This window comes from Loxodonta africana, chromosome 1 (genome assembly GCF_030014295.1).
Source record: "Loxodonta africana isolate mLoxAfr1 chromosome 1, mLoxAfr1.hap2, whole genome shotgun sequence".
Lineage (NCBI taxonomy): Eukaryota > Metazoa > Chordata > Mammalia > Proboscidea > Elephantidae > Loxodonta > Loxodonta africana.
In genome coordinates this window covers 149153241-149170899 of record NC_087342.1, presented here as the reverse complement: position 1 = coordinate 149170899, position 17659 = coordinate 149153241, and the positions used below count along the sequence as shown (strand labels likewise).

Here is a 17659-nt window from a genome sequence, read left to right as displayed (position 1 = left end):
CAAGACTTTGTCAAGATCTTTGTAGCTTCTCTTCTAGTTCACCATTTGATTTCATAAAGTTTTACGAAGTGAATAAGTGAGTGACAATGACAGCATTTCATATTAAAAAAATGGAGGACGGGAGCAATATTATTTCCAATTATCTACCTGGAAGGAGAAGACCATCTGTTGTAGCAAACGTGTAACCACAAAATCCCCGATACTGAATTAACAGTTTATCAAAATTTGCTGTTGTTTCTGGAAAAAGCCATTCTAATTTTCTGAAATCTGCCAAATGTACTCTGTCTTCTAAAATGGAAAAAGAGACAAGAAAAGCTTTTATCAATAAGAAGGTTAAACATCCTATGTAAAGTAGTAGTAGCTCATCATAAACATTAACTTTTTATTGCTTCATACTTTTTCTACTAGAAAAAAAAAACTTGACACTCAAAAGACCAGATTTATGGGGAGGGATACTCAAGCAAAGAAGTACCAATGACCTCAGTGATTTCCAAAGTTACAAAACTTCCCAGAGCAAAGTTAAGGCAGAAGCTTGCTCCAAAATGGACAGAGAGGCAGCCATTTAGGGAAGGCATGCTGTGCTGCTAAGGGAAAAGTTGACTAACACACTTCAGAAAGGTCATGTGAGACTTCCTGCTGCTTCCGAATAAACAAGGAAGAGACGGGCTGGTAGGTGAACAAGAAAGAGATAGACCAACTTCACTCAAGATGGTGTAGCTCTCAGTAATACACTAGGTGGAAAATGTTCTGAAATGACACTTATACTCTAGGACCGTTGCTTCTTGAAATCGTTGAGAATGTTCTCAATAGTAAGAGTTAAAGAAGTATCTCTTCATAACTTGATTTTGATAACAAGGTATACAGTTCTTTATATTTTTAAAAATTCTTCCTAGTATTGATTGGTTTACCTATTTACATTTGATGAGCAAACTGACTAAATATTTTGACACAAATAAAAATGTATCTTTATAAAACATTGTTTCCCCAAGGTTCTCAGCTTTCACAGTCCCATCTAGACTTCTGTGCCTGGCTCTACATCCAAACAGAAGACCCCACAACTAGAAGTAAATGCATAATTTGGAGAAAATAAACTTTCCCTCTTTTTTTCTGATATGCCCGGAGGCCTCAAACAGTGATGAGCTGCAACAGGTGTAAGTTAAATTATTTCAAAAGAACATTAGGTCTCCCAGTTCCCTAGGGCAGTAACAATAAAAACTGTCCTAGTGAATAGAAAGTTCTGATGTGTGGTAGAAAATAACACCTCTAGCACTGGGTGTTTGGTAAATCTAAAAAGTTGCAAGTGAACTGTCTTGTCAGTCTGGTTTGGTTTAATACCCAGTGTTAAAGTTACATTAATTTTTTAATTCTATTTATATTAAAAACATTTTCAATATATTTTTGAAATATATTAATATATTTCATTTATACAAATTTGTTTTTATAAATGTATATAAATATAAATTTCATTTATATTTGCATTGATATGCTGTTTTTATGAAATGACATTAGTAAAAACTTGAACTAAAAAGATGCTTTTGAATATTTTATTTTCAGTTTTTATATATTTTAGTAATTTAAGAAAATAAATTACTGCTACCTTTTTATTTTCCTTTTTTTTCAAAAATAGAACATGTAAAAGAAAATTATCTACTTTCGTTTTCTGGGAAAACTTTCTTTTTAGAAAATAACTCAAGTTCCAAGCTGTATTTTGGCATTTCTCATAAATTTTAAGTTGCATTTAGCTAAGATAGAATAGTCCAAAGCAGTTTATTGATAAAGGCAGCCTTTCAGTAAGAACCAAGGTATCTCCAAAAGGGCATAAAATTAGCTCAATTAATTTTACATGCAAGAAATTTATTGATTTATAAATCCTAAATCTGAATCTTAGGTAGATACATGCCAAATAGCACTCCAAAGAAATGGAGCCTTTTCTGTGACAAATATAAAAAAGGATTAATACCCTTTCCTACTACAAATCAATAATAAAGTCACTAAGACTGCACTGGAAATACATAAGCACAGAAAATCATTGTTAACAGAAATAATCAGCAACAGCCATTGCTGGATAGTAAAATATTCAATTTACATGTTTTCTGTTTTCTACATTTGCTGTAATGAACATTACAATGTTTAATACTTTATTAGAAAGACATTAAAATTTTAAAACAAAAGAGTGAGTTTATCCTGGAGGTAATTCTTAAAAGAAGAGGAAATAATAGATAATTTCCATTACCCATGTGTTCTTTCATTCTACACACATCAGTTTTCACAGTCACCCCATCAAGAAGATCTTGTATTACTCTTTCAGGAAAGAGTAGTTCGTGAGCGCCCAGGAACGGCTCAAGGTGAGTGGTTAAATTACTGAGGACACTAAGCAACACAGTTTCATCCTGAAAGCTAGTCCACAGATTGGAAAGTGCAATGAAAATGGGCTGAGGAAGAGAAAAAAAGGTTTAAATTTAACTATTTAATAAAATTATAAAGCAATGTGCTCTTGAAAATAAATACAAATTGTCATTTGTAAAGAAATTATTTCTTCCTTAATCAAGTGAAAGTCTTATGAAGTTAGAGCATAAAATCTAGATAGAAATTAGGCTTATAAATTATGAGAAAATAAACTTGTGTTTTATTTCAAAGCATTTAATTTTGGCATACTTGTTATAAAGTCAATGTACTCAAAAAAAGCCAAACACATTCAATTACCTAAGAAAGATTTATGGAAGCTTCACCTCAAAAAATCAAGGGAAAAATATCATCTCTTTTTTAAAAGGTTAAATAGGGACTCATTATAATTAGATTTTTCTGGCCCAATTATGATTCAAAAGAACCTGGAAAGTCTAGAGAAAGATCTTGGGGCATGTCTTGTGATCTGCAAGTCAAAGGTTTTTGGGTCAATAAGATGAATGTTTTTATTACATTAAAGGCACTGTTAATACAACAAACAAAAAAACAGACTCCACATACAAGTAAAACAACTTAGCTTTTTATATCTTGGTTTTCAAAAAGAAATATTGAGAATGATTGCAGAAAGTTATCAGAGTCTCAAATGCTCTATAAAATACGGCATGTACATCTTATACCTGTTTGTCCAGGTAGGGGCTGCCAAGCTTCCCCACAAAATGGTACAAATAATAATCAGAAAGGGTAAGTGGCAGGCCTGGTAAACAAGATGATTATTATCTGTCTTTTCACAAAGGTCGTAATTTCTATCACCTCCTTGCTGCAGAAAATTTCTGACAAGATTTTATGAACACATTTTTAACATTGCACTCTATTACTTCTTTTGCCACAACCAATACTAATTTATGCTTATCATAATATATATTCTCATTTCCTTTGGTAACAATTGCTTATAAAGGGGAATCCTCTCATCAAAATATACTATTATTACAAAATAACCATAAAGGACAGAATCAACATATATAAAATTAATGTTGTATTTTTAGTAATTAAATATAATTGTAATGCCTTCTGATCTAACATATAGGACTCAAAAAGTATGTTCACCCTTAAACAAGGTCAAAATTGATGACAGATACTTACAAAGACTTGTGATGTTGGGACAGCAGTCTTTGATTTAACAGTCATTTTTAATTGTTCCAGTTGGGCTGCTAACTGCTTTATCATCATTTCCACTTCTTGAGCACAGGTAATTATATCTGACTGTGAACGATTTTTTATAATTTAATTATAAATATCATATGTGGTTTATACCCTATCCTCTTCCCTCACCCCCTAAGGGTAAGCTCAGTGAGAGCAGGGCTTTGTTCTACACTCTATCTCCAACACTGAGAATAGTACTTGCATATAGAAGGTGCTCCAGAAATATTTCTTGGATGGATGAATTTCTTGAAATTCTTAAATTATTCTTTGATACTCAATATAAATGAATTCCTGAAAAAGTGTTCCCCCAACAGAGCTTGGTATAGCTATTATTTTCCCATTTCCCAATGATAAAAATTAATGAGGCATTCCTTTGAAAACTATTTTGATACCACGATTTAGTAAAATTATACTCAAGGATGCATAAAATCTTAAAAAGCACAGCACTGAAAGGAAAACAATATATTTCTGACATGACAATGGTAATCTGAAATAAGGTGCAAAATGCCGAATTTGAGATAATTACTAAAATTTATTCTTCCTGTGTGCTAATACATTCCCCTTGCCGTTGAATCGACTCCGACTCATAGCAACTTTATAGAACAAAGTAGAACTGTCCCACAGGGCTTCCAAGGCTGTAAATCTTTATGGAAGCAGACTGTCACATCTTTCTCCCACAGAGCTGCTGGTGGGCTCAAACTGCTGACCTTTGCTTCAGCAGCCGAGCACTTAACCACTGCACCACCAGGGCTCCTTATTAAATACTGACAAGTACAAAAAGGGGTAAGTACAAATGAGAAAACCAATGTGTAAAAAGAGTAATTAAACTGCCCACAGATATTCAGGGTAGAATTGTGGTTCTACCCCAGACCACCTGAACCCAGAGTCCAGCCCTTAAACTTTATACTACACTGTGTAAGATGTGATCAGAAACGGTGGTAGTGTGGGTTTACCAGTACACTGTAAAAGAGTGACATTTCTTTAAAGAGAAAAAAAATGAGTTCTCAGATATCAATAGCCTAATAACACGCTTTACTAGACTATTTTAACGATAAAAATAATTGCATCATAAGAAATATAAAATATTATCAGTGCAGGTCAACTAACAAAATCTTTTATTTTACAAATGTAACATGCATCCTGTTTTATTTTGCCCATCCAAAAAACCAAACCAAACCCATTACCGTCAAATCAACTCTGACTCAGGACAGAGTAGAACTGCCCCATAGAGTTTCCAAGGAGCGCCTGGTAGATTCAAACTGCCAGCCTTTTGGTTAGCTCTTAACCACTACACCACCAGGGTTTGCATTTTATCCATACTACTGTTTAAACATTACCTTTCCTCTTGCTTAATTCTCCTGTATAATGTTATCAATCCTATCCTTAGACTACAGGTCCTTTTGCCTATTCCACTGAGTTTTTTTTTCTGTTTGTTTTTTAGTTTTGTTTTCAAAATAAAATATGAAAATGCAATCTTTAAAGTCTTTTTGTATTTGTAGGTCACAAGAAACAGAAGAAAATTTGCAGGTACTCCAAAGTAAAATTTCCATCAACACAGAACACTTTTTTTTAATTGTGTTAAATATATATAACATTTGCCATTTCAACATTCTTCACATGTACAAATCAGTGACATTAATTGAGTACATTACACTTTTTTAAACCTATAGATAAAGATACTCATAGATTCCTTCCCTCAAGCTATGTTTTCAGAGCCCATTCATAGGGTAGGCACACAGAACTTTTTGATTTTTCCTGACAATGTTCTAGAACAATTACTTTCTATACATTTTGCCAAAAAAAAAAAGACTTGTTCACAAGCATGAAGTTTTAGCTGAAAAGTTAGCCCTCTAGGTATGCTGTCACCTAAAATTTCTGTTTTCACACAGTGCAGTCAAATGCTTGGGGGAAAACATGTGATCTGGTATGCTGCCGCTGCTTCTTTTCCTTCTCCTTTTTAATTTGTAAGCGCTCCATACCTTCTTTCATGGACAATTTTCAAGAAGTCTAAAACAAGCACAAATTCTAACTGGGTTTTCACTTGCATCATCAGAAAGTATCAAGAAGTCCTATGTGCCTACTATGTAAATAGACCCTGTAAATGTAACTTTGGAAGAGAAGTCTTCAAAAGCCTCACAAATTTTAAGAAGTGTTATGTAACAAACACAACTTTTACTTGCATGATAACAATTGGCAGCTTTCTCCCTTTGGTGACTGACTTGCACTTTGAAAGCCCACAGAGGATGGAATTCTGTTCTCTCAGCTAAGAGGGTCAACAAGACGCCCCTCCCTTTCCTTTTCCAGAATATTTGAAATTGCTCACTGCAGCAGAAAAAGGCCTTGTCAAAATAAAATAACCCACTGTCTCATCCAGGCTGTAATTGGATTTTTTACATAAACTGAATATAGCAGTAGCAAAAGAATTTTTTTCCATCAAAATCAATGCAAAATTATATCAATATCTATTCAAATAATATGACTTTAAAAAATATTAATAGATTTTAAGATAGGAAAATATCTCAGCTAAAGATAAATTAATTGACATACTCTATAACCTAGAAATATTACTGATTAATCCAATATCTACTTTGTAATAATCAATCTTAATTTTAACTAAGGCATATTGATCGGGAAGGATTGGATAGTTAAAAACTAAACAATAAGAAGAAACACTGATCAAGCAAAGTCAGGAAGCTAAGAGAACTCATCTTGTATAACATCAGTATAAAATAGCCATGAAGAGTGCTAAGATTAGAAAGTTAACCTTCTCAGTAGTATAAACATCAAGGGGCTTGGCAATGAGATACTGTCTAGAAAAATAAGAGCTCTTCAGCTTATGCCCCTAACAAAATGAAATTAGGGCAGTTCTCCTAGGGCCCTGACAATAACGATGGTGTTAATCATCAGCATCATCACCAACATAATATCTATTTATTGAGCTATTATTGCATGTCACCTACTGTTCTACTTGCTGTCGATAGATAGTGGGGATTATTAATACTCCCATTTTACAGATAAGGAAGTCAAGACACAGGGAAATTAAGCAACTTCCTCAAAGATGCAGATTTCTTAAGTGGCCAAGTCACCATAAGAACCCATATTGTCTGCAGAACCCACACTTATCACTTCTACACATTTATCACTTCTACACTCTACTCATTGTCTGCATAGCACTGAGAGGTGAGAACTCCAATGAGAATGCAAGAATGTAAGTGGGTTGAATACTATTCATGATTGAAAGCTATGAGAAGACACTATATAATGAACAATGTCCTTTACAGCATCCTTACAGTATGTGTAACAGTTTCATAAGGCTCTTTCTTCTAATATATCCTTTCCGAAGGCCAATGACAAAAGCGAATGTGAGGTTCTACACCCTAAAAGGTCCCTGTAGTGCAGAATGCCATGTGGACCCATATGCACTTCAAGATAAATTGATTATAAAATATGCCTTTTACTATCAAAGATTTCATTTTACTTGGATCCACAATCAACGCCCATGGATGCAGCCATCAAGAAATCAAACAACGTACTGCGTTGAGCAAATCTGCTGCAAAAGACCTCTTTAAATTGTTAAAAAGCAAAAATGTCACTTTGAGGACTAGGGTGCATCCAACCCAAGCCACAATATTTTCAATTGCCTCATATGCATTTGAAAGCTGGAAAATGAATAAAGAAGACCAAAGAAATATTGATGCTTTTGAATTATGGTGTTGGCAAAAAATATTGAATACACCATGGACTTCCAGAAGAATAAACAAGTCTGTCTTGGAAGAATACAGCCAGAGTGCTCCTCGGAAGTGAGGATGGCAAGACTTCCTCTCACGTACTTAGAACATGTTATCAGGAGGGACCAGTCCCCAGAGAAGGAGATCATGCTTGGTAGAGGGTTAGTGAAAAAGAAGAAGGCCATCAACAAGATGGACTGACACAGTGGCTGCAACAATGGGCTCCAACCTAACAATGACTGTGAGGATGGTGCAGGACCAGGCAGTGTTTTGTTCTGTTGTACATACGGTTGCTATGATCAGAATCGACTTGATGGCGCCTGACAACAACAGTATCTGACTAGTTATATAAGGCTGGTTGCCACAAGTCAGTTAAATATTAGGGGAACATCTACCCTAAAAGATGATTTAGATTTTGAATAGCTGTTTAAAGTCTTCCTTTCTGACAGCAATTAGATAGTAGGCCAGTTGTGAGGACAACTTGTTTTTTGCAAGGAAATCATGTCATCAGCATAAAGAAAACAAAAATCCTCACAACTGGACCAATGAGCAACATCATAATAAACAGAGAAAAGACTGAAGCTGTCAAGGCAAGGATTTCATTTTACTTGGATGTACAATCAACAGCCATGGAAGCAGCGGTCAAGAAATCAAAAGACACGTTGCATTGGGTAAATCTGCTGCAATGGACCTCTTCAAAGTGTTGAAGAGCAAAGATGTCACCTTGAAGACTAAGGTGCACCTGACCCAAGCCATGGTATTTTCAGTTGCATCATATGCATGTGAAAGCTGGACAATGAATAAGGAAGACAGAAGAAGAATTGACGCCTTTGAATTGTGGTGTTGGTGAAGAATATTGAATATACCATGGACGGCCAAAAGAACGAACAAATCTGTCTTGGAGGGAGTGCAGCCAGAATGCTCCTTAGAGGCAAGGATGGCAAGACTGCGTCTTACATACTTTGGACATGTTGTCAGGAGGGATCAGTCCCTGGAGAAGGACGTCATGCTTGGCAGAGTACACGGTCAGCAGAAAAGAGGAAGACCCTCAACGAGGTGGATTGACAGGGCTGCAACAATGAGCTCAAGCATAACAACAATTGTAAGGATGGCTCAGGACTGGGCAGTGTTTCGTTCTGTTGTGCATAGGGTCGCTGTGAGTCAGAACCGACTCAACAGCACCTAACGACGACAACAAACAACTACCTGGCAAATATGTTAAGCACTTGCTCTTACTTAAACAACACCAACACTACTCACATACACACACTTACCCCTCCTTAACTATAGCATGCTAACAATCATATTACTGGATATCAAGGAAAGTCAACAACTCTAAAATATATTTCATTCAAATCAAAATCCAACTTTCCCATTTCTATTTTAGTCCTTGGTTCTACAGATTCAATGTAAACTGAGCAGTTATTGAGGTAGTCTTCTAATCAACGACTTGATTCTACTTCTATTTTAGCCCCATAATATACAGAGGTTCCATTATATGGAAAAGGCCAGATATTGTGACGTTAGCTCACCAAAACTATCTGAAGGAATATCTCATACTGTCGCACGTTAAATAGTGCTTCTTTTAGCATATATGGCTGAAATTCTTGACTCACGAGTGGGTTCTGTGCTACTTTCTCAAGGATGGCTGTGTAGCGGTAGGCTTGGTCCTGAGCAGTCTGAAGTTGGGTATCAATGTGCTGCGTGGTGGCTGGGATTGCTTCATGTAGAATAGCTGGCACTGTTTTTAAAGGTTTAAAAGAGGGTCAAGAAGGAGTCTAAAAGAATTAAGAAAAAAACTTAGAAAGTGGTCTTATTTTAAGCATTAAGTTGAAGTACTTTTTTCCCAACCAAATTAATGATAATGAGGCACACGTCTCATGGGTCCCACACCATCAAAGAAGGGATACCAAAAAGACCTTATGCAAACAAAGATACCGTCACAATGATAACCCAAAGTTAGAGCTGATGAACTGCCACTAAAACAAGAGATAGGCTTTGGTATTATGTGGAGGTTGACAATGTACTCTTAGAAAAAGTCAGTGATCTCTCCTCCTATATCTACTTTTCTATTTGTAAGAAAGTTAAAAAAAAAAAAAAGGATGCTGTCTACAAACTCTCAGGATACTGAAAAATAGTCTCACAAGGGAGGAAACTTTATCCAGAATGAGAATTTGACTTTTTAGAGCAATTTTTCAGATGTTAACAATTACCCTATTACTAGACCAGCGATGATCTGATAAGACACCTTGCCAGCGGGCCTACACAAGTGCCAAATTCATAGAAAAGTTTCTTCTACTGGTAGGTCCTTGATCAAATATTTCATGAGTACTTTCGGACTCCTTGATAAAGAATGCAGTAAACGTACAGCAGAAGTACAGCCACAATGCTCCTTAAAAGCGAGGATGGCGAGACTTGTCTCACATATTTTGGACATGTTATCAGGAAGGACCAGGGCTGGAGAAGGACATCATGCTTGGTAAAGCAGAGGGTTAGCAAAAGAGAGAAAGACCCTCAACAAGATGGATTGACACATGGCTGCAACAATAGGCTCAAACATAGCAACGATTGTGAGGATGGCACAGGATCAGGCAGGGTTTTGTTCTGCTGTACACAGGGTCACCATGAGTCGGAACCAACTTGACAGCACCTAATATCACCAACAACATATAACAGCATAATAGACACTCTTGAATTTATAGATTTGCAAATATCTTTTCTTGGACTTTTTCATTTCGTTAACAGCACCAGCGACTGTTTTCTTTTAAGGGTAATTTTTATTTTTTAAATCAGTGAGTTTTACTTCATTTTGGTTACTTGACTTGGAGTGAAGTCCCCACTGTATTGACAAGGCTGGTCTCTGGGCAGGCCCCCTCATCCCTTTCACTGATTACTCTCCATACTGCTTCACGGTGCATGAAATTTAAAGTTTTGCCCCAACAAAATTAAAAATTACTACACATTATGAACAGCAGTTATCCCTCAGGAAAAATCAAAACTGCAAATCTTAAATCTAAGAATATCAACAGTGTGTTGTGTATTATTTTCCTCATGGTGCAAGTTAAATTTTAACCCTATATAAATCATCACAGATTTATAGAATTAACCTAATGTACCTACAATCATCAATGCCTTCTCCTCCCTTTCCACAGTCTCTGTTAAATAAACGAATTCCAGTAACAATCATGGTGAGTTCTTTCAGCTGGCGTTCTTTGTCCTTTTTAGAAAGAGTTAGAAATGTCCCAAGCTCAGCCTGAGGAAAGACACTCTGCAGGGCAGCTAAAATAATGCATAAAAAGGAAAACAAAATGGCAGAATAAAGATATCCAAAATTAAATCACAAGTTTTTTTCTTTCCCTCAGCACAAAGTCACGAAGGGACTTGTCTTTTTAGGGTTTCTTATATGATTCTTTAAATTTCTGACATTTGAATATCAAAGCTAGACTACTAAAAATTAATGCCATTTTCTCAGGTCCATTTCCAATAATTAAACATCCATCAATACATTTTATTTTTTATTTTTTGGCAATGGGTAATAAAACAAGTTTTGTAACTAGGATCGTGAGTAGAAAAAAATCACTTTTAAAATAATTATGGAAGAAAGCTATAGGAAGACTAAGAGATCTCACCTGGTCTTCATCTTAAGGTATGAAAGTGAGGAAGTATTTCCTGTCCTCTTCCTTCATCCATTTTTGGTGACAGACTCAACTCCTTTTATCAGTATGAAATCTCCCTTATCAGTTGTTCCTATACTCAATCATTCTGGTACCCTTAATTATATTGCCAATGTTTTAATGAGGTGTGATAGGTCCCTATATACATACAACTCTAAGAAAATTAATAATATTTCACTTTCTAGAGGTGTTAACTTCAGTTTTAGAATTGACACACAGTGTAAAAGCAGTCTGGGTAAGCTTTTACCTCTTGTCTGTGCTTTTGTTTTTTGTTTTTATTCCAGATAAAAAGGAAACTTCGATCTTCTACACTTCTAACTGAACATATTTTATAAAATACAGTGATTATATATCTTCACTTAGGGAAAGGAAATTCTTTATGCCTTTTTACCTGTTGCCTCTCTGACAATCTTGATATCTGTAGGGGATCCAAGTCCGGAGCGTAGTAACACGTAGCTGACAATCTTCCGATAGAGGCTTTCCAATTCTTCTCTAGCGCATGATCTGTTATCTGTAATCTCTCTGCTAATAGGGCCTAATCTAGACTCTAGAACCCGGTGATGTTCTTGAAGAAATTCCTCTAAAAGTGGTAAAGGACAATGTTCGATATAATTGATATTTAGAATTCTGTTCGTAAAAGAAAGTAGGACCAGAAAAACTGTCTGGAGAATAGCAATTCTACTACATGAAAACAAGGATTTTCTTAAGATGTAATAACCAAAATAAAAATAAACAGTAGCCAACAAGTAACCTTAAGACAAGAAGCCAGTGAGAAAGATTTATTACTCACAGTGACTTCAACACATATGGGGAACTCTGGTGGCACAGCTGTTAAGCATTCGGCTGATAACCAAAAAGGTCGACAGTTCGAATCCACCAGCCACTCCTCGGAACCCCTGTGGGGCAGTTCTACTCTGTCCTATAGGGTCACTATGATGTCTATACCGAACCAAAAACCAAACCCAGTGCCTTCGAGTCGATTCTGACTCATAGCAACCCTGTAAGACAAAGTAGAACCTCCCCATAGAGTTTCCAAGGAGCGCCTGGAGGATTTGAACTGCCCACCCTTTGGTTAGCAGCGGTAGCGCTTAACTACTACGCCACCAGGGTTTCCATGATGTATATAGTTGTATATATATATATAGATGTATATCTGTGTATATAGTTTGGTTTTATACATTATAGTGTGTGTACATACATAGACATAAAGAGACATACACTTATATAAGCATATTCAGTATTTAAATATGTAGTGTACACATTCTCCTTCAAATATGTGTAATTTTATTTTGGCTCTAGTTAAATTTCCTCTGAATAACAATTCTGATAATATAGCGTTACATCAAGAACTATATCCATCCCTCTTATCCCTGTGATACTGTGAGATCTAGGCTTGAATGTGGCAGGAGACTATCTTCCTGAGCATTCTGGTAGTGATTCTTGCAACTGACTCAATGATACACCCCATATTACCATTACAAGGACATTAATTAACATATTAAACATGCACAATTCATACCTAAAATCTTACCACAAAAGCAACTGAGAACTTTTGGCAAATTAACAAAAAAAAAAAATCTCACTTATAATTGCATCAATTGCATGACTATTTTATTGCTTTAAAATGTCATCCTTATTAAGGAAAAAAAGCAAAATACGTGATTTTAAATATATAGCATAACTAAAAGTCCAATACAAAGAGGGAAAGAAAAAACAAAGAAAATCACCAAATGGTTAATAATGACTACATTACAGTGGGGGGCAAGGCGGTCAACAGAGAAATTTATTTTCCTTCTTTTATTTACAACTTGTCTTTGATGTATTAAATTATCTATACATCAAAATATGTTCTACTTAAATTTCCCATCATTCATTTCTTTTATGGCCAGTTACATAATTTGGCTAAGCTTGTATGAAATAATAATATACACCAGAAACAAAGAAAAAATATGCAAATTACAAACTGAACTTCAGTGGCCTGGTTATTTTAGTTTCTAATTGTTATGTAAAAAAGAAGACCTGGCGGCACAGTGATTAAAGCGCTTGGCTGCTAACCAATAGGTCCGTGGTTTGAAGCCACCAGCTGCTCTGCAGAAGAAAGATGTTGCAGTCTGCTTCCATAACAATTGACAACATCGGAAGCCCTATGGGGCAGTTCTACTCTGTCCTATAGGATTAGAGTCAATTTGACAGCAGTGGGTTTGGGTTTTCAGATTTTAGCGTCATAAAGGTTATAACACAATAGACTTGGAAACATAATTATTATGGGTATCATAATTAGGATTAACTTTTAATACTCACAAAGGCCATTAGTGGTTTTCTCATTTAGCAATTCCAACATTACTATATTCTTCAAAGTTGGAAAACATTTAAAAATATTGCCTCCCAAAAATTGTTTTTACCTAAAATATACCATGAAAACTTTAAAAATCATCAAAATAGGTAGAGATGTGTTACCTCGGCTTGTATAATTCATATCAAAGTAGACTTGCATCTTAACGGTATCCAGGGATGGATTTTTACTATCCAATAGCCGAGCCACACAAAGCTAGAAAAGAATAGCCCATGAATGCTTCTGGTTACATTTCCTGAAACATTCAAAAGTATTTTCCAAAGTTATTTTCCAAAGAGGCACATCGAAGCAATGGCTGTGATATTTATCCACCAAGAGACCCTCTTATTATTTTTCTCTTTGAGGGCTTTATGTTTATAGCCTACCCAACCAACAATGCTTATTAAGTAACTAGTTATTTACTAATAAGTTATTTCCCCAATATTTATTAAATAACAAGTTATCTCCCACTAAGTTAACCAATATCACCATGCCCAGGTGCTAACAGCCCAGTGCAAGGCAACAAAACTTGATATTTTGGTTAGCCGATGCAGTTTAAATACAGGCAAACATCCCACGAAGCTTTTAATGCTGTTTAGAGCTCTTCTAGAGTTCCTTGTTACTATTTTATCTGACTCTTGGACAACACTCCTTCTTTGTGGATGGTAGAAGTTACATGCATTTTATAAAAAGCTGCTGCAGCTACCCTTCTCAGCTCACAAAATTTTTCTGGCTCTGTGTTCTATTTCAAAAGTTCTTCTTCTGATCTGTTTCTCTCTCTCTCTTTCTGTGTATATATATGCTGGCAGTTCAAATCCACCAGGCGCTCCTTGGAAACCCTATGGGGCAGTTCTACTCTGTCCTTTAGGGTCACTATGAGTCAGAATTGACTCAGTGGCAATAGGTATATGTATATACATATGTTATGTTATATACATTATATACATATGCATACATATACGTATATATGTATCTTATCATAAATGGCTCAGTTCACTTCTCTGCCTTGTCCTTTTAGATTGGGTAGTCAACCTGAATTTTTCTTTCTTTTTTTTTGCCATCTCACCCCTTAGGCTTCATATACTGCAGCTGGCAAGCACATTAGCAACATCACCCTCAAACCCACCTCCTCCAGTATAACCCCGCTTTCCTGAGGTGTGGGGAAGTAGGGCTGGGGGTAGAATGCAGGAGGGAAGATTGAAGACTCTGTCTTTATGGAAGCCTGTGCACCTGGATCGTCCACGTCCAAGTACTGTTCTAAACTAGACTTTATAAATAAAAAGATTAGCTCACCCGCATGATTTTTAACTGAGATAAAAGGGCACTATTTTTATCACTTGAATTATGATATATTTTACTAGTTTATGTACCTGTGATATTAAAAGTATATTGAACTTCATTGCTTTCAACTTAGCTGAATTAGAGGAAAAAAAAGAAAAACTCTTCCTGAACCAGGAAAGAGAAAAAAAATTATTTTCTGCCCTTTCTGGTTCTCCTCCAAAGCTTTCCATCACAGTCTGATCCTCACAGTCATTTCTCCTATTGTTTCATGCATCTGAAGGCAAAAGTGACTAAACAAATACTGTAGAATTGAGAATAAATAATTCCAATTTTGAGCATTGGTGGATAATCACCTTAACAAGTTTCTGCACATCACTTTTTATGAGGGCTCTATCCATGTTAAATCCATTACTTGGATCCAGGACAACAGCTTTCACCTGAGAGTAGGAAAACAGGTCATTAAATAATTTTGTTATTTCATATTATTATGAAATTAATACCTTTACATTTTTTAACATCTGCCTCTTGCTTACTCAGGGATTGATTACTCGGCTATTTTTCATATTGCCCAATTCATCGGCACTTTCATCAGAGGTCGAAAAAAGGAAGCAATAAACATCAAAATTGAAAATGGTGCTAGAAGAATTTTACGAAATAATAAGTTGAAAGCAATCGCTAGATTTTAGGTTGAGAAATTATTTGCATATTTTACTGTGTTTTTCTTTTGTCTTGTTAACCAAAAGCATGAACAGAGAGACCATGGCAATGAGTAATATTTACAATAACAAACAAAAATACATGTTAAAAAATTTCTACATAGGAAGAGAACATTATTGTCTCTAAAACTCATCAAGATCTTCTAAATCTGTCTCTATACATATAGAACTGACATGCTTCATAGACTTTTAAAAATTATTTTTCACTAACTTGTTCTATGATCTTATGTATTTTAAACTGAATAACATCTAGGAAAGCTTTACAAAATTCCACTTTAAAAAATTTTAATAATGGAGTAATTCACAAAAATATCCATTCTTACCATAAAAGCAACCAAAGTTTCAGAAACAATCTCTCCATGGGCCGCACATTCTTGTCCTATTTCGCGAATGATATTCTTTATAACACTTTCTGCCTGAGTGGGAGGCATTCTGGCTAAATAAAACAATGATTGATTTTTTAAAAATGTATTAATATATTGCTTTTCTCCACTTTACATTTCCAAAGACCCGTGATATTAATTACTGAAAAAACAAAAAACCCACAGCGATTGCCATCGAGTCAATGCTGACTCATAGTGACCCTATAGGACAGAGTAGAACTGCCCCAGTTTCCAAGGAGCAACTAACTGGTGGATTCAAACTGCTGACCTTTTGGTTAGCAGCCAAATGCTTAACTACTTCGCCACCAGGCCTCCTAACTTATTAGTATTTAGGCCTCTCCTAGAATCAGCAGTCAACAAATCAAACACCATATTGCATTGGGCAAATCTGCTACAAAAGACTTCTTTAAGGTACTAAAAAGCAAAGATGTCACTTTGAGGACTAAGGTGTGCCTGACCTAAGCCATGGTATTTTCAATTGCCTCATATACATGAGAAAGCTGGACAATGAATAAGGAAGACCAAGAAGAACTGATACATTTGAATTATGGTGTTGGCAAAGAACATTGAATATACCATGGACTGCCAGGGAACAAGGAAATCTGTCTTGGAAGAAGTATAGCCAGAATGCTCCTTAGAAGCAAAGATGACAAGGCTTCATCGTCCATACTTTGGACGTATCAGGAGGGACCAGTCCATGAAGGAGGACTAGGTAAAGTAGAGGGTCAACAAAAAAGAGGAAGATCCTCAGTGAGATGGATTGACACAGTGGCTGCAACAATGGGCTCAAACACAGCAACGATTATGAGGATGGCAGAGGACCAGGCGGTGTTTCGTTCTGTTGTACATAGGGTCACTATGACCCCACACCAACTCGATAGCACCTAATAGCAAGAGCAACAGGACTCTCCTGCTTTTCATTAGTTAATTTTTTTTTTTTTAATAAAGGACTTTATTGATAACAGAGAGCAGTTGGAATATCAAATGATTGAAACATTTCCTTTTGTTACTTAAATGATAGTAATCACCAAAAACGTATTTACATTATTATTTTTTTAATTAAAAAAAAAGCTGAACAGTATTTGGGAAAAAGAATGAATTAATAAGAAACCCAAACCCCATCTGTGTAGGCAGCAGAGTACAGTCTGAAAGAGGAGGAAATGCTTATTCTACCACATTCACTAAATAACCTTTCATAATTATAAGAGTCTGCTAGAAAACATTTCTTGCTCAAGTCGTCTAAATTGTCTTCTGCATCCAAGTTGGAATTTAGACTTTTGACTGAAAAAAAAAAAAAAGGCAAAAAATCAAAATATATTCTGAGAGTTATGCATGACAGAAAAAAAAAAAAAACTCCTGGTTATTAATTCTATTTACGTTAAGCCAGGAAAAGGTAGTTTTTTTCGAACTGTTCATTTCTAGTATCTTTTTTTTTCTTGTACTTTAGATGAAGGTTTACAGAGCATGTTAGTTTCTTATTAAACAATTAACACACATATTGTTTTGTGACATTGGTTGCCAACCACACAACATGTCAATACTCTCCTCTTTACAACCTTGGGTTCCACATTACGAGCTTTCCTGCCCCCTCCTGCCTTCTCGTCCTTGACCCTGAGCTGGTGTGCCCATTTAGTCTCGTTTTGTTTTATAGGCCTGTCTAATCTTTGGCTGAAGCATGAACCTCAGAAGTGGCTTCGGTACTGAGTAAAAGGTTTTCTGGGGCTATACTCTCAGGGCTTCTCATCTCTGACAGACCAGTAAGTCTGGTCTTTTTTTTGTGAGCTGGAATTTTGCTCTACATTTTTCTCCAGCTCTGTCTGGGACCCTCTATTGTGATCCCCGTCAGAGCAGTTGGCAGTGGTAGCCAGGCACCATCTAGTTGTGTTAGACTCGGTCTGGTGGAGGCTGTGGTACTTGTAGTCCCTTAGTCCTATGAACTAAT

The 17659-nt window shown here is 35.8% G+C and overlaps 1 protein-coding gene across 1 annotated transcript in view; it reads right to left on the bottom strand.

Annotated features, from left to right (window-relative positions):
* CFAP206 (cilia and flagella associated protein 206) overlaps positions 1-16042 on the bottom strand; it is a 31110-nt gene extending 15068 nt beyond the window's left edge. Inside the window, exons 1-9 of the mRNA XM_003404361.3 lie at positions 15658-16042; positions 14972-15055; positions 13463-13553; positions 11397-11585; positions 10452-10610; positions 8864-9072; positions 3544-3663; positions 2234-2432; positions 148-288 (exon numbers count right to left, since the gene is read on the bottom strand). Of these exons, the coding sequence (XP_003404409.1) occupies positions 148-288; positions 2234-2432; positions 3544-3663; positions 8864-9072; positions 10452-10610; positions 11397-11585; positions 13463-13553; positions 14972-15055; positions 15658-15765 (1300 nt within the window). The 5' untranslated portion in view covers positions 15766-16042. The remainder of the gene's footprint in view (positions 1-147; positions 289-2233; positions 2433-3543; positions 3664-8863; positions 9073-10451; positions 10611-11396; positions 11586-13462; positions 13554-14971; positions 15056-15657) is intronic.
* Positions 16043-17659: the final 1617 nt, after the last annotated feature.